This window comes from Zeus faber (genome assembly GCF_960531495.2).
Source record: "Zeus faber genome assembly, chromosome: 13".
NCBI lineage: Eukaryota > Metazoa > Chordata > Actinopteri > Zeiformes > Zeidae > Zeus > Zeus faber.
Window position 1 is genome coordinate 8765797 of NC_137198.1, and position 22552 is coordinate 8788348.

General features: G+C 44.1%; 1 protein-coding gene across 1 annotated transcript; it reads left to right on the forward strand.

Moving 5' to 3' along the window:
• The first annotated feature begins 5059 nt into the window (after positions 1 to 5059).
• Positions 5060 to 21807, forward strand: LOC307238813 (phospholipid phosphatase 2-like). Its single transcript, XM_080011962.1, has 6 exons — positions 5060 to 5189; positions 16596 to 16747; positions 17231 to 17493; positions 17836 to 17893; positions 19014 to 19190; positions 19726 to 21807. The coding sequence occupies exons 1-6, from the start codon at positions 5129 to 5131 to the stop codon at positions 19891 to 19893; spliced, it is 879 nt and encodes a 292-aa protein (XP_079868088.1). The 5' UTR covers positions 5060 to 5128; the 3' UTR covers positions 19894 to 21807.
• The last annotated feature ends 745 nt before the right edge of the window (positions 21808 to 22552 follow it).

Here is a 22552-nt window from a genome sequence, read left to right on the forward strand (position 1 = left end):
AGGAGCTATCGCACCCCTTTTCAACAAGTTAATCTAAGGTCTCTGAGGCCTCTCGAAGACATGTTTGCATTCTAGCCATTATAACATGCCTCTAACACATCCTGTTTACAGGACAGTCTGTTTCAGTGGGTGGCCAACAGGGTTGGCGCTTGAGTCCCGGGTTCCGTTGCATGAAGTCGAAAAACTTTCACTGATTCGACCTTATCGGTGCACCAAAATATGTTTCTGAACAAATTTGAGGTGAGGAATAAGCAATCCAGTTGCTGAATCTTCTCTCGTATTAGATCTACACGGCCTCATTTAAAAGTTTGTTCCGACTTTGCGCGATCCGCACAGCGGATCAACGTTACAGACGATACACTATTATTTTTTTTAAACATTTTCCTCGTTTTACATCGTCTGCAGTTTTGTCAGTTGGTATTAATTCTCTTTCTTTCAAAAGACTTGTGCCGGTCTGTGCCGCCAACAACAGAACACTTTCCCATGTTTAGCTCTTGGCTTAGCTCTTAGCCGCCTACATTTTCATATACGTATGTCTCATGGTACGGATTGATGTTTCTTTACAGGCAATTAGCATAAAAAAGCTTAACACTCTGAAAAATATACATTAAAAAAATTTAATGTAAAAAGATTCAATTCAATAAAAAATATAAATAGTCATAAAGGGAAAGTAAAAATATCCAAACATATGTATACAGAATATACAAAATGTGATTCTGTGCACAGGATATTGGTATAGGTATATGTGGTAATTATTATTATTATTGTTATATTGTTATATATTTACATAATGACGTCCACACAAACACCAATAAACACCAAACTCATTTTATCAGACAGTGGGCAAAACTTGCCTTCATATGAGGTCCTTACATCAAGAAATTCTCTCTTCTGGAGAAAAGATGAAGATCATTTTTGTTTCCACTCTGTTATTTATCTGTTCTAAGTCTGTTATTTTGATGTGTTGTTTGCCGTGCATCCCATTCCCGCGGTCCATCGTCATATTATCGACTCGTCTTTTGTTTGGCCTACGCATCATCCCATCTCCACGATCACTTTGTGGGAACGTGACACACGTTACATACTTACAGGACCAGGCCACACATTTCGACAACCAAAATCTCCACCGTACGTGATACTCCATGTGGAGTTTATGTGTGTTGTATGTACGTATATACTGTATATGTATGTATTTTTATATATATATATATGTTGGTTTTTTTTATCGTCCCCTGTGTCTCTCCACTTGTAGTTCATAGATGACACATTTTCCATCACAGTGTATCTGCCACCCCCGGGCCAACTCGCAGTGACCCCGCTCGATGACCACAGCCTGGACGTGCGCTGGGCCGCCCCGCCCGACCCGTCAGTGAGCGGCTTTGTGGTGGAGTGGTTCGCTGTGACCGCCGACGGGAACGCGTCGCTGCACTGGGAACGGTTGAACGGCTCCTGTGCGGCTCTGCTCATCACGGGTCAGCTGCCGATTGGTTCATCTATCGTTTCCATCCGCCCGGCGCCTCACACCCGAAGCCTGACGAGATCCGCTGACCGGCGTGTTCGTTTGTTGTCCCAATCTCAGGAAGCCTTAAACCCCAAAGTTTATTTATACTTTTATAACTTCTCGAACCCCAATTAAGGACCATATTATGTTTATTGTGTTATGTTTGTTTTATTATGTTTATCTCTTGTGGCTGTAAAGAGTTTTTGAACTGCCAATAAGTAAAGTTGACTCTCGATCACTACTTGGTACTGCAGGCCATTGTCTGCCACAGGCCAGTGGTTCTCAACGTGGAGTCCGGGGGCCCCCCAGGGGTCTTTCAAGAGGTTCCAGGGGGAACCAGGGCAAAATGACCACGAGTTAAGCTTGACCAATATTTCATTTACAAGACATTAGCACCGTCAGAGGATGCACATCGATGACTGTTTGGATCATAGCTTCGATGTTATCTCCCTGGCTACAGCACAGACAGGTATGGAGGTTTGGACTGAGTCGTAAATCTTCTCAAAGATTGATCTCTGCTTCAAGCTTGTCGAGTAGAGCGTCCCCGGTATGAAAACAGGTTCCCAATCACTGGTCGGGCAACTCCGACCGCTTCTCTCTGAGGGCCATGTGGTGCTGCCTGACTTCAAACCGGGCCTCGAATCATTTTCTACGATTTTTATCCCCCCCCCCCCCCCAACCCCGGGTTCGATCCCCTAGGAGTGGAGCCGCTGGTGTTTTACGCCGTTTCTGTCAAAGCAGAGTACTGCGAAAGAGGGACGGCACAGAGTGCCACACGCCATGTCTATACACGGCAAGGAGGTACAACATCATGTCAACATCATCATAGGGTTTCTTTTTTTTTTAACTTAATTTTATCTCTGTATCTCTGTATTCAGAACAAATTCAATTTGTTCTGAATAACCGATTTGCTTTAGTTGGATTCATTCCCTCGCTGGTATTTTTTCAAGTTTATAGTTATAGTTATAGTTCACACCACCTCCTACAAGTTATTTCTGGAAATGCATCTGCTTGGGCCAAGAGTGTCCTTTTGCATGGGTCTAACATCAGACATAATACTGTTTCCTTCTGTTGCTTCTCCCTGTTTCTGTAGCGCCCTCGGCTGGCCCCAAGGTGGAGGTGCAGGCGATATCTGCCAACAAACTGGATATCAGCTGGAGGCCAATACCTGTGGATCAGCAACACGGATACATCCGAAATTACACTCTCCACTACACACACGCATATGGACACCCACGGAGTAAGTAACACGCTTAAGAAATACATGTGAACTCTTGAAGCTGTTGATATTACTGTGCAGAAATTTCCCGTCTTATTACAGAGCGGCTCATTTTCTAATGTAAGTTGTACGGATGCCTAAAACAACAACGACAACAACAAAACATCGACACATAATAATAATAATAATAATAATAATAATAATAATAATAATAGTAGTATTAATAATAGTGGAAAACTTTGTGCAGTGCTTTTAAACTCGTTTTTTATTTTTTTGCTTTTTTTCAGACCATTGTGTGCCCGCTGAGGTGCTTCAGTATTCAATACTGAACCTGTCACCTGGTTACTACAACATCTACATGCAGGCCAATACGGACGCTGGCAGCGGGGCAGCCGGACCCATTTCCAACGTGTTTATAGGTGAAAAGGACTAATACCAACGCACTCTCATATACAAAACAGAATAGCTTTCAAAATAGGACTTATAATCGCATTTGTGTCAGTGCAGGCCCTGAGGAGATGTCTCTAGCGATGGTCGTGGTCAAAGGCGCCATCTTCTCCACGGTGCTGACCCTGCTGCTGCTGATGCTGACGGTCTGGATGGTTCACAGCACAATGTGAGTTTTTAAAGCCGAATCCTACTGCACGTGGCCCTTTATGTTTTTACCGGCAAGAAAGTGCTCAGCTGCACGTGCAGCTTCATAAAAACCTGCAAACCGGCCCCGCAGGGTGAATCAGAAGCTGTGGCGAGACATCCCTGACCCTTCTAAAAGCAGCTTGGCCCGCTGGTCCCCCAAGGTAACCTTTAACCTTTAACCTTTACCCCTAAACAACCGGGCTTCACTGACTGTATCACTGACCGATCAGCAATTTTTTTTCTCCTGTCTACAGAACGTGAGGTGGACGCCCATGACCGAGAATCTCCAGATACATAACTCGGAAATAACGTGGCCCATTGAACCTGAAGACCTCCGAGACGCGTCGGGTCATCAGGTCCAGGTGGTCAGCTACCACGCCCTCTGCGCTCCACACACACACTCCGGCGACCGGTGCCCCTCACGCCCGCCCCCGCCCGGCGGCGCTCTGACGCCGGCGGGGAAGGACCAAGCCCCAGGTTCCCCCCACGCCCCGCGCAGAGCCTCCCAGATCTCCATCCCCTGCTGCGGCGCCGCGGCCCTCTCCAACTACGCCTCCGTGTACGCCCAAATTTGTTCTTCTTCTACCGCTTCCTCCCCACCGCCCCCGCCGCCTCACCCCCGGGTGGCCGACCTCGCCTCCCCCCCCTCCCCGCCACGCTGACCCCTGCATTCCCCTCGACGTGTAGCGTTTCGTGCCCCAGCACGGACGCACCAGCTGACTCTCCTTGTCTTTTGGGTTTTTCCTATTTTTTGTTTTGGAACACAATGTGTTTTGGGATTTTTGAGTGAGGTCATTCATCAAGGCTATGAAAGTCGATCCGCGTGCTTTTGAGAAACGGTCAAACAACATGCGCGCACGCCTCATCTTCTAGACTGTGAGGTAGTTTCTCTTATTATTTATGGGATGTGCTCTTGTAAAACTGTGAAAACTGTAAAACTTTTTTTTTTTTTTTTTTTTAAACCAAACGAATAATCGCAAAAGATTTACCATGAATGGATTCAGTGAAATCAACTCAAATCCCCGAATCCCAACAATGAGCCGAAGCGTTTCAGTCCCAAATCCAATCAAACCCTTTGTACGTGACGTCAGAGTGATGCCGGCGCTCGTGATAGAAATGATGAAAACAGAAAAAGAAAATAATGACAAATGAAAAGCAAAACAAGTAAACACAACAACGAATAAATAAACACAACAACGAATAAATAAACAAACGTCGACTCTGTCGCCCGGTCGTGGCGCGCTCGGTGTAGAGGAACGTGCTGTGGTGAAAGGTTCGACTCTTTTCTCGGGAGTCAGTTCTTGTCGCGTCGCTCGGTTTAAAAAAAAAAAAAAAAAAAAAGGAGTCGTTCATTTAAATTCTCCGCCTCCGTCAGATTCGGTGGGTCCGCCTCGCGGGTGAGCGGGGCAGAACTTCCTGGAGCCGTCGCGGTGCGAGCGGAGCTGTCGCGGGCGATCGATCGATCGATCCCCCCCCCCCCCCCGCCCCCTCTGACTGTGGCCCGGAACTGAGCGGCAGGTACGGCCGGCGGGCAAGCGGGACAGGTGGAGCCGGGGATCCGGAAGAACCAGCGCGGCGGGGTCGGGTCCGCCTCACTCCACTCAGCTCTCTCAGTTTCAACTTGACTGGAAAACACGTGTTGGGTTACAGCGACACCACCCCCCCCCCCCACCAACGCGTTAAAAAAAAAACAACAACAACAAAAGAAACAAAACAAAAAAAAACAAAAACAACCGCCGTACGCGTGGGAGCGACGGGGACCCGGAGCGAACATGACGGAGCAGGGCAAGAAGATGATCCTGATCGCGGTGGACGTTCTGTGCGTCTTTGTGGGTGAGACATTTAATCCGGGTGTTGTTTCTGCTTGTTTGTTGGGGGGTTTTTTTTGTTGTTGTTTTTGTTTTTATTTGTTGGGCTTTTTTTTTTTTTTTTTAATTGTTTTTAATTTTTTTTAAGCCGTTGGTGAATCCGTCGAACAAGAAAACGGTAGAAAAGAAGCAAACAACCCTTGCGCAGCGCGTTTACCTGTGCCGTGCATACCTGCCGCAGAGGTATCCCACAAGTGTATTTCTTTAATAGACGGATAGATATTCTATTCATCCGAGGGGCGAAATCGCGGTGTTTCAGCTGTATGTTATGACAAAGGTCAAACAAAAAAATGGTTTTAAATACACACATATATATATATATATATATATATACATAAAATTGGCCTGATTAAAATAATAATGAACTACTACTACTACTAATAATAATAATAATAAATGGCATTATGAGATAAACAAAAACCTTACAGTAAACCTCTATCAACAATTTGAAATGTAAAGCAGGAAATTACGCATCTATATTTTTATTTGATTTTTTATTTTTATTTGATTTTTTTAACCTACTATACTGTATGTGCACAGGGTTATGAGCAGCTGCTGTTCTCACTAATAAAAGCAGATCCGATGAAGACCCGTCCTGCCACTAAACTTGACTGAAATATTTTTTGGTATAGAGGATATTATACTGTATCTGATCTTGGAGAGGATTGGAGGCAGAAGGGATTCAGCAAGGCTTCTATGTCACCTCGTACGGATTCATCTCTTCATGTGTATGGATTCATCTCTTCATGTGTATGGATTCATCTCTTCATGTGTATGGATTCATCTCTTCATGTGTATGGACTTATCTCTTCATGTGTACGGATTTATCCTTCTTCGGTCTTGAGTGGTGATAGTTCATCTTATTTCCACAGGGTCCACCCCCTCCTGAATTTGCGTGAAAACTCAAGGCAGCGCTGACTGGTTGTGGGGCCTTGTTATTATGTCAATAATGTGACATGTAAATAGAGTTTTAACTGCTGACCCTGTTGGTGTGTGTGCAGATTACCTTGCAGGTCTCCTTCATGCGTGTCCCTAATTCTAAGTCTCTACTATACCATGTGATACGATAATAATTGGACCGGGCTTTGTCCCCACGGCTGTTTTTTTTCTTTTTTGTTTTTTTGCATATTTTCCTACGCCCTTTGGCCCTCGGTTGCCTTTAGGGTGAGCAAAGGCCATTGTCTCTTAATCTGTTTGACAGCCAAAATCCTGTGTTTGGAGAAACTGTGGAAAAAATGTGTGTGTGTGTGGGGGGGGGGGGGGTTGAACACACCAATGTGGCTGAGAAGGGGCTTGTTCTAACTTGTTCTAGACTCCAGAGAGTTTAGTTAGACGAGACACGCAGCGCTGGAGAACTACCATCTTGGTTTCTCTCTCTAGCTCTCTATCTCTCTGTCCATCCATCCATCCATCCATCTTTCACTCAATCTTCAAGTTGCTACTGTTTTTTGACACACCTCAAATGGCTGAATGTTCATTTGAATTTAGTCAACATGCCCTGGTTGGCACCTAATAACCACTGAGGTAGATACAAGCTCCCTCTTCACCGTTGTGTGTGTGTGTGTGTGTGTGTGTGTGTGTGTGTGTGTATGTGTGTGTGTGTGTGTGTGTGTGTGGGTGGAGGAGAAAATAAAAGATTAATTATGAAAGTGACAAGAGAGAGAAGTACACTCAATCAACACCTTTAAAGGCTCGTTTTACACCACAGCACAGTTAGGTGTGTGTGTGTGTGTGTGTGTGTGTGTGTGTGTGTGTGTGTGTGTGTGTGTGTGTGTGTGTGTGTGTGTGTGTGTGTGTGTGTGTGTGTGTGTGTGTGTGTGTGTGTGTGTGTCCATTCAGTGGTAGAGCCACCTGGTGAGGGACATGGAGGAATGATAATGACTGTTCTTTCTGTTCTTTCTTGAATGTTCTTTCTTGCAATTTCCTCATCTGTGTGTGTGTGTGTATATATGCACATTCATTGGTATGGCCTGAGTCTTTGCCCTCAGGTTACTATGTAAAGTTAAAAAAATAAGATAATTTACAAAAAATGCTCATTGTGTCAGACTTTTATGCAAAGCGAGAAGGGAAAAAAAGAAGTGTACTATGATACTTCTCATAGGAAGAGCTGTGTTGGAAATAAGCACCAAGACGCTCTGCTTCATGATTTAGAGCTGGAATCTTTGTATACAATCTCACTCCCTGATGGAGATTTAATTCGATTGACTTCCTCATTTCCTGTTGGTTCTGTTTTTCTCAATCTCTCCATCTCTCCATTACCTTTTCCTGCTTCACGCCACCTACACCCTCACATTTTAGCCCAGCTTTAGTCTGTATAAGGATGGTAAAAACCCCTTTAGTTTGATCCCTGGCTAACATTGTGTGTGTGTGTGCATGTGCGCGTGTGTGCGTGTGTGCGTGCGTGCGTGCGTGCGTGCGCGACATGGTTCCTCACTTACAGGTGTATTTACTCTTTCCAAAATATGTGTGTGTTTGGATCCACTGCATGCTCAGATGAATATCGTCGATTGCCCAAAACCTTAGTTCCTAGCAACACATAGATAACTTATCTGTACCTACAAAAAAACAAATCCTTTGCACCTATTGCGCCTGTTCTGCTGCACTTCTGGAATTGCACTTCTGTGTGTCCAGATTTTGTCCAAAAATTGGCTTTTATGCATCGTTATTTGGTATGTTTTTCTCAACCGTTCTTCCATCTCTCGTGTGTCTGACGTGGAGCGCTTCCAGGGCTGAAGTCAAATTCAGATCCTGAAGCCATCAGTGCTACTTCAGTGGTATTTTATTCAGGTGTGGATGTCATTTCTTAATTTTCTGCCCGTCCACACGTGTCCCATAATAACCCCCCGTCGCTGAGGTTCCTCAAATCCGGTGGAAACGCAGTCGAGTCTTGATTTGCTGCACGGGACGCGCCTCGCCCTCTCGGGAATTCCTTCTGTTTCCAGTTGTTTACTGAGCAATGCCGAACAAATCAATTTGATATGACAAGCTCAGGCCCGGGCCCTTTGGCCTTTACTCCCGGTTCCTGGGGTCGTGGAGTTATTTGTACGCCATGAGATGCTGGGGAGCCGCGGTTCCTCTCCAGCTCCTGGAGCGCACACAGCTGGCGGGGTCGCTGGGGTCACGCCGGGATTTGAGGATGTGTCATCTGTCTTTTACGACTCTGTCTTTCCTCACGATTCTTCGCTACTTCTGTGTGATGAGTTTTGAACACTTCACTGAAGTAATCACTGCCAGAAGACTCTCCGATCATTTTGATTTCAGATGAGTTGGGTTTAGTATTTCCGTACAATCCAGACAGTCCCAGAGAAGTAGTCGAATCACACGAAATGAGTGTGAATGAGAATCAGTTTATTCCAGCGGGAACATTGACATGTACTAGGAATTTGTTTAGGTTTGGTCCGTTACAATGCAGACCATTGTAATTTAAAAAAAAAAAAAAAAAAAAAAAAAAGCTTGAGTCCGAAAAAAATCGAGAATAAAAATAATAATAAAATAAAAAGTGAAGTTAAAATCAAACTGTGTGGTGTATAAGGGGCATGGATGTAAAATCGCTTGCTATGCTCAGGCAACTTACCTTGTATAAATAAAAGTTAAACAAACACAAACTAGAAAGCTGTAGCTTTTCGAGGGGAGTATCGCTTATTTCTAGACCATTCCGAGGGAGTTCAGGAGCTGGAATAGTTCAGTGAGATCACACACGGAACAGTCCCGAACAAACTGTGTCGGAATCGCAATCAGAAACACTTTATCTCCACGTGTGAGGACATCGTACACGTAATTTGCCTGGAATTGCTCTGAAAAACGCCAGTCTTTGAAAAGGGGAGTTCCGGGGCGCCGTAAGCTGCTTTTTCTAATCTAATAATGTTACAGTTTCTTCCAGCTCCTGCCCGGCCAATGAAATAAAGTCACATAATGCAATGCCAGAGAAAGCACAAAATAGGTGTTTTTTTTTAAGTTTTTTTTAATGTTTTTTGGTCCAAAAATACATGTTTGAAGAACAAGAGGAGTTTTCCTGCCTCAATTCAGCTGTTGCAAAAGCCTCCCAACAGATCCAGCAGCGCTGGCTCGGGGTGATACTGAGTGACTTTCAACAGCTGCTGCTGTTTGCCTCATTGGGTTTTTATTTATATGCCATTTTAACATTTTGCTGACATGTTTGAGATACTGCGCTCCAGCTGTTATACTGACACACATACGCACACACACTAACGTCCATGGACACCAACGTACATGCAAGCAGCGTTTCTGCCAAGTATGTGTCAGGGTGAGCAGGGAAGTGTTGACTTCTGCAGCCTGACATTCCTGTGTGAAAATAACCAGCTTTCTGACAGGGAGGGAGGTCGGGGGAGAGAGAGAGAGAGAGAGAGAGAGAGAGAGAGAGGGAGGAGAGAGGGGGAAGACATGGAGCAGAAAATAAAAGATAAATCATGGAAGTGACAAGAGACAGAAAGACAGAGAGAGAGAGAAGTACACTCCAGCAACACCATTAAAGGCTCGTTTTTACCCCCACAGCACAGCCGTGTGTGTGTGTGTGTGTGTGTGTGTGTGTGTGTGTGTGTGTGTGTGTGTGTGTGTGTGTGTGTGTGTGTGTGTGTGTGTGTGTGTGTGTGTGTGTGTGTGTGTGTGTGTGTGTGTGTGTGTGTGTTGAAAAATACGTCTGCTATGCAGAGACGGACCTTTGATCACTGCCAAGGTTGTGGTTTATTCATAGTTAAATATGATTTTACTCAATAGCGAAATTCTGGCCTCATTGCCTCCTGCGTTGCTCAACTGGAACGACCCCATAAACACAGCATTTCAACACGTTTACCAGAGTGATAACCACCACAGGGATTCACAAAATTGTGTAATGAAAAAGAAAAATCATCCATCAATAATCATTGGTTCATATTATTATTATTATTATTATTATTATTATTATATAACTGCTCTTATAATAAATACTATTGTTATTGTTTCGGGAAAATTCTCTGAATTTTTTTAATCTTAAACTATCTCAAACACAAAATCAGCAGAATCTAGGAACAGGGTTTACCCCTTGTTTGAACCGGTGTGTCACAAACACCTTGTGGTTGAAGCTTCATCCAAATCGATCCACATAAGGAGCGGATACTAGTGAAAAACCAAATTTGATCGATATCACAGACGCAATGCATTTCACGCCGAAATATGTCCAACCCGGCAAAAAGTATCTGGAAGACAACAATGACATAAGATACAAACACGGTTAAGGTGTCGTTCAAACAGCCATGTAACAAGGATCTCGTGGTTCAAATTTCATCCAAATCGATTCCCATACAGAGCAGATATTAATGAAAAATAGAACAACTTTGATCCCAAATATTCAGCTGGTCTTGCTTAACTGACACGTCACTATTTGTAAACAAAATGAACAAGATGAGATTTGCAGTAAAAGGCTTTATGATGTCATCATATTACTTACTATAAATGTACAGATTCAGATTGAGAATGTCCAGTGTGCGGTGTAGAGTCCGTCGCTCTGTAGTGTTACCAAACTATCAATTTTGCATGTATATTCATGTACTTTCTTACCTGGTAGATGTCTGTAGATCTGTTCCATTGATATATTATCTCTGTAGTCCCTATTACGTTGCCAGATTAAGGAAAAATACGAGGAAAAAAAAGTAATCCACAAAAACTCGCGACCACGTCGAGTTGAATCCACTGAAATGTGGGACTTAGTGATGCGTTCAAGATCCAGCAAGGCATCGGAAAAATAGAAGCCGTGCAATGGTAATTATTCACAGAAATATCACGTTTTTGGTAAACGTAACGTGAAAATGTAATTCAAGGAAGAAAAATTAACAATTAAATTATGTTTATTTGACTGTTATCGTAAATCTACGTGAATATGTCATACTTGATTTATAATAGACACAACGTCACCTTACCATCACTGAGACTCCAGATGTTCCTACATAAACAAGGTAAGTTATAACAATGAAAATATTGTTTAATGTAAAAAATGTACGACTTTTTAAAAATAAACGTCTTACAACTAAACTTAACACATTTTAATGAAGAGGCAGAAAGTGTTTATAGTATTGACAAATTCTTCCATAATAATTCTAATGCCTAATTAATGTGAAAGTTCCATAAATGTTATCCACATTACAATACTAAGTATCTGTAAAACTGAATAATCTATTAATCTGAATTTTCCAATTGTGCATTATAAACAATACAATACATACAACAATAAAGTGGTAATTGAGCTAACATGTATTTATATATTTCTAAAATGAAATGTATTTATTGTTATTCTTATGAAAAATAATTACAAAAGTTGTTATTGTTGCAGATGCCAAAAAATTTTTTTTAACACGTGCCTCAAATGAATAGACTGGACCCCGTGTATTGCTGCCTGCAGCTTTATTTATTTTTATTATTATTATTATTATTATTATTATCATTAGTAGTAGTAGTAGTAGTAGTAGTAGTAGTAGTAGTATTTATTAACTCCTATTATGATATTTTGATGTATTTTTTATCTTACATTTAACGTCCCCGTAAAGCAACAATGAATATGTGTTCCGAGTTTGTCACACTGCATAAAAATGTTTCTAAAAATTAACCACCCAGCCAAATTTGAATGATTAAAAAAACTTGTCATATATATATAATTAGGCTTCAAAATCGTGAGGGGGGGGGGCAGTTCCCTGTGCTCTGAGACGACAGGGGCGTGTCCGCTGAAGACGCTGAAACCACGCCCAATCGCGGGAGAGGTGCAGAATCTTTTAAGGGTCAAATACCACTAGAATCAAATACATACAGATCAATAAAAATCAGATCTTGTTCCGAAGTTAAAAATAGAACATGAGAAAATGGGACATTTGGGGCGTGTCCGGGAGCGCGCGGCCCTGGGGGAGCCGCCACGTCTCTGAATTGAACGGAAAATCGTTTAAAGAAGGAGACGGAGCTGTGTCGTCAAAGCCAGAAAGCAAACTAGTGCGGGCTGCGGTAGGTCGTCACGATCGGGCGAGAGAACCACTGACGAGGGCGCTCTCCTCTTATGCAGCGTTTTCGGGGCGTGGCCGCGCCCGTCCCTGATTTTAGGGCCGCCCAGAGAATCAGGACCACAAAAACAGATTCGCGGTCCAACTCCGCAATTCAGTACGACATTGTTCGCGGCCCTTTTGCATGTTTTAAACGGTGACTTTCTAAAACGTACAACGTGTTTGGAAACACATCGGGATTGACTTTTACAGGGACTTTAACTACTTTTTTGTATTATTATTTTCTCCTTTTTATTTGTATCTTAACTGTTATTGTTTTATCTCCTTTCTTCCTCTCCCTCCCCTCCTTGACTTGTACAGTTTTTTGTTTTTGAATTGCCGCTCTGACACCTCCACGGCGACTAATACAGTCTCATCTCAATCTCTTCGACCTTAAACTGCAGCAGTTTAACGCGAGGGGAAGAAAAACATATTTATTATTCATATTATTTTGGTATCCTGCTCCTTTTGCTTTTCATCCCTTTTTTTATATCCACTTTTGTTTCATAACGTGTATGATCGTCCTCGTCTTTATTGGTGTGACATGTGCGTCATATATAAAGTATGGATGAAGCTTCTCATTCTGTGCTGGTGTTAGACCCGTAGATTTAATGTGACTCCGTCGGGATGGCGTCGGGCGGGTTCTGCGGCGGCTCGCTGTGTTTCTCGGCGTCGGCTTGGCTCAGTTTGGCTCAGTTTGGCTCAGTTTGGTTCAGTTCGAAGTGATTTTCGGACATGGCTCCCGCGTCCCATCTTGAGAGCTGAATAACAGGAACACTTGCACTTCCTGATGGGCCAGAGTTCAGGGGGAAGTTGTACTTCGGTCTAATCCCAGATTCCACGATGTTTATTTTCTCAAGTCCAGATTTTGGGGGACTTTCTTTCCACAAGACAATGTAAAAAGAAAAAGGGGAAAGAAAACTTTCCCTTCTTCCTTTATCCTCCCCCGCCGCCGTCCGTTCTGGACAATTTGTCACTCAATGCAAAAGCTGCTTCAGCAGAAACACATTGACACCGTGACACTCGGAGACATTTTAAGTCTGGTTGTTCATCATAATTCCAGGAAAAGGGTCAAACATAACTCTCCTCTGTAGGACGGAGCATTGTTTTTCCACCACCACAAGCTGGTTCGTGTGTGTGTGTGTGTGTGTGTGTGTGTGTGTGTGTGTGTGTGTGTGTGTGTGTGTGTGTGTGTGTGTGTGTGTGTGTGTGTGTGTGTGTGTGTGTGTGTGTGTGTGTGTGTGTGTGTGTGTGGGTCATTTTCTTTCATCTCTGTGCTTCTCTTGTCAACCCGCCCAAATCAACACACGCCTATGAAAACATGGCCCCCACGGCTTTCTGGGATAATGGTGAAGATTACAGCAGACGGCGCGACTGAGATAATAGCAATGTCTCCGTGGGCGAGGCTCCCAGAGACACCACTGGAGCGTGTTTGCAGCGGGAATTTCTTGCAGATTTGGCTGTTAATAGAGTGGGTGGGTGTGGGTGTGGGTGTGGGTGTGGGTGCTGTGTAACTCCGGTCCAATTCGAGATCCCCGCCCTCCTTGTGTTTAGCCGCCAGGGACTTCTGTCAAACAAGCACTTTCTTATCTAAATGTTATCCTTGCACCCTGCAGAATAGACAATGGTCGGTCCACGCTTCCCAAAAAAAACCAAGCACACTCGGCGCTCCGACGGAGACTGCGGCCGGCCAGCGAGTAGGCCTTTGAACCTTTGTGGTAGTTTCGCTATAAATCAGCCTCTGTGATGCCACCGTTGACGTATCAGCTGGACTTTTTGTCATTTCTACTTGATAACGTGAGCTTAGACCAGTGGTTCTCACCTGGGAATACATTTATATATATAGTTATTGTTCTTATTATTCCATTTTCATGAATATATAAATTATTTAATAAATCAATTATTTATAAATTGTGTGTGTGTGTGTGCCATATATATATATATATATATATATATATATATATATATATATATATATATACTGTACAATGCCGTACCGTGTCATACCCTACTGTGCCATACCATACTATACCATACTGTACCGTACCATAACATGCCATACTATGACATACCATGCCCTACCATACCATACAATACCGTACCATAACGAAACATACTGTGTACTGTACTGTACAGTACTGTACCACACCATACCATACTATGCAGTACCAAACTATACCAGACCAAACCATATCATCCTGTACTGTGAAATTACACACTTTTGTGACCATACATACCATACCAAACCATATTATACCATGCCAAACTATGCCATAAGATGCCATACCATACTAAACATTACCATACCTAACCATACCATGCAATACTGTGCCATACCATGCCATACCAAACCATACCATACCGTATAATACCATACCATAGCATACAGACCATGCCATACTGTACCGTACCATGAAACCACACACTTTCGTGACCATACATACCATACCAAACCATACCGTACCGCGCAATGCCATACCTTACCATACCATACTTTGCCATACCAAACCATACAATACCATACCATATGTACCATACCATACCATGCCATACTATGCCTTACCAAACCATACACTACAGGACCATACCGTACCATACCATACCATACCACCATACCAAAATGACCTGTCTGGGACCTGTTTACATTCTGAATTCTTTCTCCTCGTGTCAAATTGCCTGCGTATGTGTTTGAACAGAGCTACGCCTCTGGGGAGCGTGTAGTGTGAACGTTCAGCTCCTTTCCTCAATGATTAACTTGGTTTGTTTGGTGTGGAGTCACTGAGTAACAGGAAAACTATTAAAAAAAATAATGTTTCAGAGTAGAAGTGTTCCGGCCCCCGGCCTGGTGGATCTGGACCATTGTCCTGCTCAGATTTAAGAGACAGCTTTACGTTCCGCTGGTGCCGCCGGGGCCGCCGGGGCCACTTCGCTTCACAGCCCTTTGTCCACGTTTTCGGGAGCTGCTTTTTTTCCAAAACGCCAGTGACTCCGCTTCCTTTTGTTCCTCTCTTACTCACTCGCTGAATTTCTACCAGTCACTCTTTCATTCATTCCCGAGTGTGTAGAAGAAGGGGCGAGGGATGGGCACTTCCTTCCATAAATGTCACAGTGAGAAACTGATGGAGGAAGTGGACGGTGGATGTCGTGTGTGGAGTGGGGGGGGGTGGGTATGAGGTTTCCTGTCATTTGATTTAAATATTGTATATTATGTCTATATTCAACTGAATGGACGTCCATCTTTGATATTTGATCCACTTCCGTACCAGGGGTGTGGGTGCATCTTCATGGCGCCGGGGTGCCTATTCATGTCCAGTCTTTAAACTCCAACTTTAAGACACCCCCGCCCCTAGAAATACAACCTCCAGGTCAAAGTCAAGGTAGTTCCATCCCCTTCCGTGGTGATTGGTGGAGAGAATTTCGCCGACGGGCGTCCCACCCTCGGAACTGCTGCGTTCTCGTGGTGACCGGTACGTGGGTCGGTCTGCATCTTTCGAGGCATCTGCATCTTTCCTGATCCCGCGTACCAAAATGTTCCGGTGCTGTGCTTTTATTTTGAAACGCCATGTTTCCCAACTCACGGACGTCCCATGTGGACCGTCGTACCATCCTTACTTTTAGCCCGGGCAAATTAAATCAAAAGTAATCTCATCAGATTTCCACATCAAGGATAACTGGGCCCTATTTTTAACGGTGCACAAATGCATTATGGGTAAGTGTACTTTTCACTTTGTGAAAAACATGTAATTCATTTATAAAAAATATATAAATATAAATATACGTTTGGGTCGGGACTTAATGACCAAGGATGAATGTGGATCCAGGCCAGTTGAGAAACACTGTTCTAGTGTTGAGCTGTGTTTTATTTAATAAAGTTACATAATAAAACACATACCATGTTGGACTTTCCTTGGTGGAGATCAACATTCGGGTAAACTCTTGTGTTTTTTTAATTTAATTGATTTTACTTTTTCTCTAAAGAACGGAGGTTATCATCTAACTATGCTGCATTGCTATGGCTACATAAGTGAAGTTAGAAGAAAATGTTTGTCCTTTTGATTTCATTAAAGAATTAAAAATAAAATAATGAAAAGAAATAAATACAGAAATTAAATAAACATTATATTAGACCTTGTGGGTATCCATTTATATTAAGCTAAAAAATGTTTAATATAGGCCTGTGTGTATTATGAATCACCCTTCATCACCTTATTATGAATCATCATTTGGATATGTTAACATGGTCTATGTCTTTTTGGACATGGGCGGGTCCCATGGGTGTCCTCGGAGGGAAGCTCCCCCCGATATACAGTAGAACCCACTTGGAACGACGCCGTCTCTCTGCCTCCTCCTTCCAGCGGCGCTGCCCTCCGCCATCCTGACGCTGATGTTCCGCCCGTACCACAGAGGAATCTACTGCCACGACGAGAGCATCAGCTACCCGTACAGGAGGGACACCATCTCCCACGGGTCCATGGCCGCCGTCACCATCACCTGCTCCATCGCCATCGTAAGACCGCCCCCGCCCCCATCGACACCCTTCTTTAGTGACATTTAAATGACTCGGATCTGTCCCAATTTGATCCGATCGTCTGCGGGGCCGCAGCGTCATTACGTCCTCGGCCCGAAATTAAGGTCACGCAGCTTTCGGTGCAGGGTTCGCGTCGGCGTTTTAGTCCAGTTGATGACGTCGTCGTTATTTCTGGTCATAGAAATGGGTTACGTCAAGTCGAGCGGCGGTACACCTGTCCTTGTGACTGATATGAAATCGATTCCCGCGCGGCAGCCAAGCGGCGGTTCGAGGAAACCCAGGGCCCGCGTCCAACTTTGGCAAAAGGCGGAGCAAGAGTCAGCGCCACGTGACGGTTTCACTGCGGTCGAAGATTCGAAAATGAGAAATAAATAAATAAACGGGTGCGAGACGCGTGCTCGGTTTTCTGACGGGGGAGTGACGCTTTCTGCTTCTCAAACGCTCCTCCGCCCCCTCGCCCAGATCACGACGGGGGAGGCCTACCTGGTGCACTCCAAGCGCCTCCGCTCCAACTCCCAGTTCAACCAGTACCTGTCCGCGCTCTACAAGGTGGTGGGAACCTTCCTGTTCGGCGCCGCCGTCAGCCAGTCCCTCACCGACATCGCCAAGTTCACCATCGGGCGGCCGCGGCCCAACTTCCTGTCGGTGTGCGCGCCGGCCGCCTGCAGCGGCTACGTGCTGCAGATCAACTGCACGGGGAACCCCCGGAACGTGACGGAGTCCAGGTGAGGGCGGGACCCGCTGACCTCGTCTGCAAAGAGCCATCACGCTCTCATCAAGTCTCGTTCTGTTTCTGCCTTATGTTTGTGTTTTATTTTGTAGTTTTCTTTTATGACTCATTTACGTGTTTCTCACATGAATCCAACTGTGGACAAGAAACATTTAGTTTCCTTTCCATTGGAGGATATTTAGTCACGTTTGTGTTACTTGTTTTATTTATCCATTCAGTTATTTTGTTAATACACATAAGCAATACACATTGTTGTGCGGGCCACATTTGGCCCCCGGACCGCCAGTTGAATAACCCTGAATTAATCCTTGTCTTGTTTGTATTTCTTTGATTGTAGATTGTCCTTCTACTCAGGTCACTCGTCCTTTGGGATGTACTGCATGCTGTTTCTCTCTGTGAGTATCACGCTGCGCAAGGCAGAATATACACAGATTCAATATCTAGTATTTTCCGTGCTGCAATACACACTCGTTCCACGTTCAATGCCACACATTTTTGAGCAATAACCGATTTTTGGCTCCTGCCGTTCCAGATGTCAAGCTCCATTTGAAACGGTACTTTGCGGGGGGAAAAAAAAAAAAAAAAAGCGATGTGTGATTATCCAAGCGATGTGATTATGAATAACTGATTTGAGCACCACGTTCTGAAGACGTCAAGCTCCTGTTAAAACGCTGCTTTCGACGAAATGCTGCGCGATTATGCACTCCTGAAATCAAACCGTCTCCTCACACTCGTTCCCTTTGATAAGAAGTGTGTCGGGCCGGTCGGCCGGTCCATGTTGAAGGATCCTCCGCCTCACAACTTTAATCCGACCAGTCTCTAAATTCACCTTTACTCTGCGTTATTCAACCCAGAACGTAACGTAGTGTTGCACAGAATCGACCTTATCACTGGTTGCCATGGTGACGCAAAAGCGTGACTTAGAATTACCCTCCCAAATTACCAATGTCTTTTTCCGAGAAAAATTTAGTAGCGGTGTACTTTACCAGGACGTGGTCATGGTAGAAGCATATGTAAGTTATATATGTAATATATATATAATATCATTTATAGGGCCTATCTCACCGCACTATTCATTGATTGCTCCATGTATGCATGTTCTAGTTTGGTTTATTTTGGTTTAGATTATTTATTGCACATTAAAACTACACAAACATTTAGGTTAAAAGGGAAGAAAAGATAAAAGTAAAAAACTAAATCGAAAAACAAAATGTGCAGGAGAGACAAATACAAAACATTTTAAAACAATAAATAAATAAATAAATGATACATGATAAATGATTTAATATTTACATTTATTTGATTTTGCTTTTATTTGGAAAAGCATCAATTTCACATTATTGTGCAATAAGTGTGCAATCAAAGCCCAACAAACTGTTTACAGTAGAACAGGGCGAGCTTTCACCTGAAGTATTACTTGTCACTTACCCTTTTCTAGATGAGGACGGATTAGGATAAAATATCCATTTATTATGTGTGTGTGTGTGTGTGTGTGCGTGTGCGTGTGTTGTGCAGCTGTACGTGCAGGCGCGCATGCAGGGGAAGTGGACGCGTCTGGTGCGGCCGACCATCCAGTTCTTCCTGGTCATGTTCGCTGTGTACGTGGGCTACACGCGCGTCTCCGATTACAAACACCACTGCAGCGACGTGCTGGTGGGGCTGCTGCAGGGGGCGCTCATCGCCGTGCTCAATGTGAGTACCGTGCGTGCGTGTGTGTGTGTGCGTGTAAACGTGCATATGGTCATGCACATTGCCCTCAGAGCTCTAGGCGCTCGGAAAAATAGCGCGAGCAAACAGGGAATTTAGCAATCAAACCAAATGTACATTTTGTTTGGCATCATTCGGGCTTTGCCTTGAAATGGGGAGTGAATTTTGCATCGAACACAGATTGTGGATTTGTCCCCCGTTACTTGCATTGATTTGTGCCCAACTACTTGCATTGATTTGTCCCCCGTTACTTGCATTTATTTGTCCTTCTTCACTTGCAATGATTTGTCCCCCATGACTTGAATTGAACTCCTGGTGGAAGGATGGAAAATAATTAAATCCACCTACATACTATGTAGAAAACGGAGACAAACCTGCCTAAAAAAAGGATAAAAAAAAAAAAAAAACCCCATCCAAACAATTCCTCCAGTATAAGCTCCAAGCGGTCGGTTTGCCCAGAGAGCCGCATTCTCCGCTTCACGGGGCCCTAATCGCCTCTTCTCCTCTCATCGCCTCTCAGGTTCGCTACGTCTCGGATTTCTTCAAGCGGCGCCCTCCCCAGTGTGCGCGGCCCGCCGCCGCCCCCGCCGCCCCCGCCGGGGACGAGCGCATGGAGTGCAAACCCAGCCCGCCGCCGCCCGACTCCCAGCCGGGAAACCACCACTACAGCTACTCTGCTCCCGTATGAGCCTGTGTGAGGGCCTCTAGTTCCCAAGCACAACGTGTAAAAGCAACTAAAGAAGCCACCGCTACGTTTGGGTTCCTGACACGCGCCAGAGCTGTGACCCTCCTTCCGCCGGGGGAGAGACGACCTCAAAATTCAACCCAAATCTGAAAAAATGTCGGCAGAGCCCACTGAGGGGGTGTCGGACGGAGCCGTCGTGTTTTGTGTTTGCGCTTTCGGACAAACTTTTTAGTATTTAACAATGAATAATCCTAAGCACGAGTTTTGTGGTCCCTTTTTTATTTTTCTACACGTTTTTTTTTTTTAATCGAGAAAGCTGTGCCTTGTTTTGTTTGTGTGTCTTAACAAACGACGACACTGCCAAAATGATCTTCCAGAGATTGCCGATTTTTTCGAAAAAAAACAAAAAAAAAAACAGCGACTTAATATTCTTTCTGTCCTTGAGAAACGACATGTGATCGTTTTATTTGTTGCTGTTTTTGGCCTTTTGTGGCGCTCAGATTAAGAGTGGGTCGTGATATATATATATTTTTTTCGTTCTCTTTTGTCTACACTGGAAGTCGAATGTGGCAGTAACGCGTCGCCAACGTCTTTTGAGACAAATAGTTGTTTGAGCTTCGGGCTCGACTGTTTGTCTTGCTTAAACTGCTTCGGTTGCTTAAAAGCCATTTTTATGTATTATAGTACTAACAATTGTATTGTTTTCATATTGTTAGAAAAAAATGTGTGATTGTTTTGAATATCTTGCCACTACCTTGCTGCGGCGTTGCATGATACGATTGAAACCCCCCCCCCCCTTTTTTTTCCCCGTTGTAATATTCACTTTTCTGAACGGCAGCGTCGCGTGAGACGCGGAGCGGAGCGAAGCGAGGGGCCGCTCCCAGCGACACAGGCTGCGCCGCTCTCTGTGGTAAAGTATCCAAACGAGCGGCTTTGAGAGCGCCACGTTCAACGTTTGCATTTTAAATGAATGTGCGCCACCGCGACACTTTATTTTAAGAGGCAATTTCAAGGTTGCGGCCGTTTTTCCTCACTCAGGCACCGATTTTAAGATGTCTTAAAATCAAACGTCGATGTATTGACCTTATACGCCAATGGAACCACGTTGTATTTGTGTAACCTACTTGTACATAATGTGAATGTTTATTTTTCTCCCCCCTTTTTTGTTTTTTTAAATTGCATTGTTTTCTCTATAAACTTGAGCCAGGGCGTCGTCTGCCGCTGCCTTTCTTTTTTTTTTTTTTTTCCCACCCCGAACGAGCGCGAGAGTCTAGTTGCGTGGATATTTGGGGGTTAAGGTTCAGCAGTGGAGAAGCTCACACCGACTACTCACTGTTTTGTTCCTGAGAGGTCGTGCACGGCGCAGAGCGATCGCGCGGTCGTGCCCGGGCCTGCTGGGGAGAGATTTGTGCCGTAGGAATGGGACTATTACACCACCTTCAAACAGGGAAAAGAGAGAGGGGGGGGGGGGGGGGGAATAAAAAAAATAGGGAACCGAAGAGGGCGCGGGGAAGAATATCGGTAAAAACCTTTATCCCTCAACCTTCACTTTTAACCTGTTTATTATTTTTTAATCTTTCTTCTTGAACGGCTCTCTGTGGATTTGATCAGTCTGTTTTCCGTCCATACAGTCAAAAGCTAGATTCAGGCTCTCTCTTCGGGGGTTAAACTCGTACGCTTTAACATCCTCTGACGCGCTCAAGGCCCTGACACATCCAGCACGCATGCCGCCTCATGTGACGATCAGACATAAGAATGATTAAGAAACTTACAAATTCTTCACCGTTCCCCATTCCTGTGAAAGCACGGATACCGTGATCTCTTCTAAAAGGTTTCACACTTCACTTAATTGTCCCCTGCCCCCCCCCCCCCCCCGCTCCCTCTCCCTGGGAAGTGTGTTGCAATAAACGCTGTTATCAGGATCAGATTTAGACCAGAGGGGTGAAGTCACCCTTCCTCCCCTGGGAGGGCTGAGAAGCCGTTGGTGAAAGTGTTTCAGTTGCATCGTTTATCTTTCACACTGAATCCAGTGGGAAGAAAAAAAAATAAAAACATGCAACGCTCTCAATCAGGATGTTTGTTTATTTGTAAGGCACCAAAGACACTTCCTTGCTGCTCAATGGTTCATCATCATCATCATCAATAGAGTACATGTTTGCTTGTTTTAGTCATTGTTTCGCCCCAGTGTTGACTTTTTTTTTCTTCTTAATGGAGCCCCAATATTGTTTTTTTAATAACCATACATTATAAACAAGTTCAGGTTCAAAAGGTTTGCACATGAAAAGATTAAAAAAAAGACAAATGACAAATTACCAAGCTCATAAAAACAAAACAAAAAAAACAAGTTGCGTTACTGCCTACTGAGAGAGAGAGGGGTGGGGGAATATGGTATTCAATATAGTGCCTTTCTTACTATAGGCAAGTAATGCACACATACAACACCAAAGTCTTTTGTCACTCACACACACACACGCGCACACACACACACACTCTAAAAAGCAGCTTTGAAACATACAAAAATGCTTTAAAAAATTATATGTATATTGATATATCCATATGTATATAAATTGGCCCTTCACAGCAAAGACATGTCCTCAAACACACCATTCATATGTCTGAGATTCCCAGGGAGATTTTTTCTGCAGAGACAGATGTCACCGTA

Excerpts from the sequence above, each read along its gene's own strand:
- LOC307238813 (XM_080011962.1), top strand. The coding sequence starts at position 5,129 with ATGACGGAGCAGGGCAAGAAGATGATCCTGATCGCGGTGGACGTTCTG. Across the intron at positions 17,494-17,835 it reads CGGAACGTGACGGAGTCCAG|ATTGTCCTTCTACTCAGGTC; the intron begins GTGAGGGCGGGA and ends CTTTGATTGTAG. Across the intron at positions 17,894-19,013 it reads ACTGCATGCTGTTTCTCTCT|CTGTACGTGCAGGCGCGCAT; the intron begins GTGAGTATCACG and ends TGTGTTGTGCAG.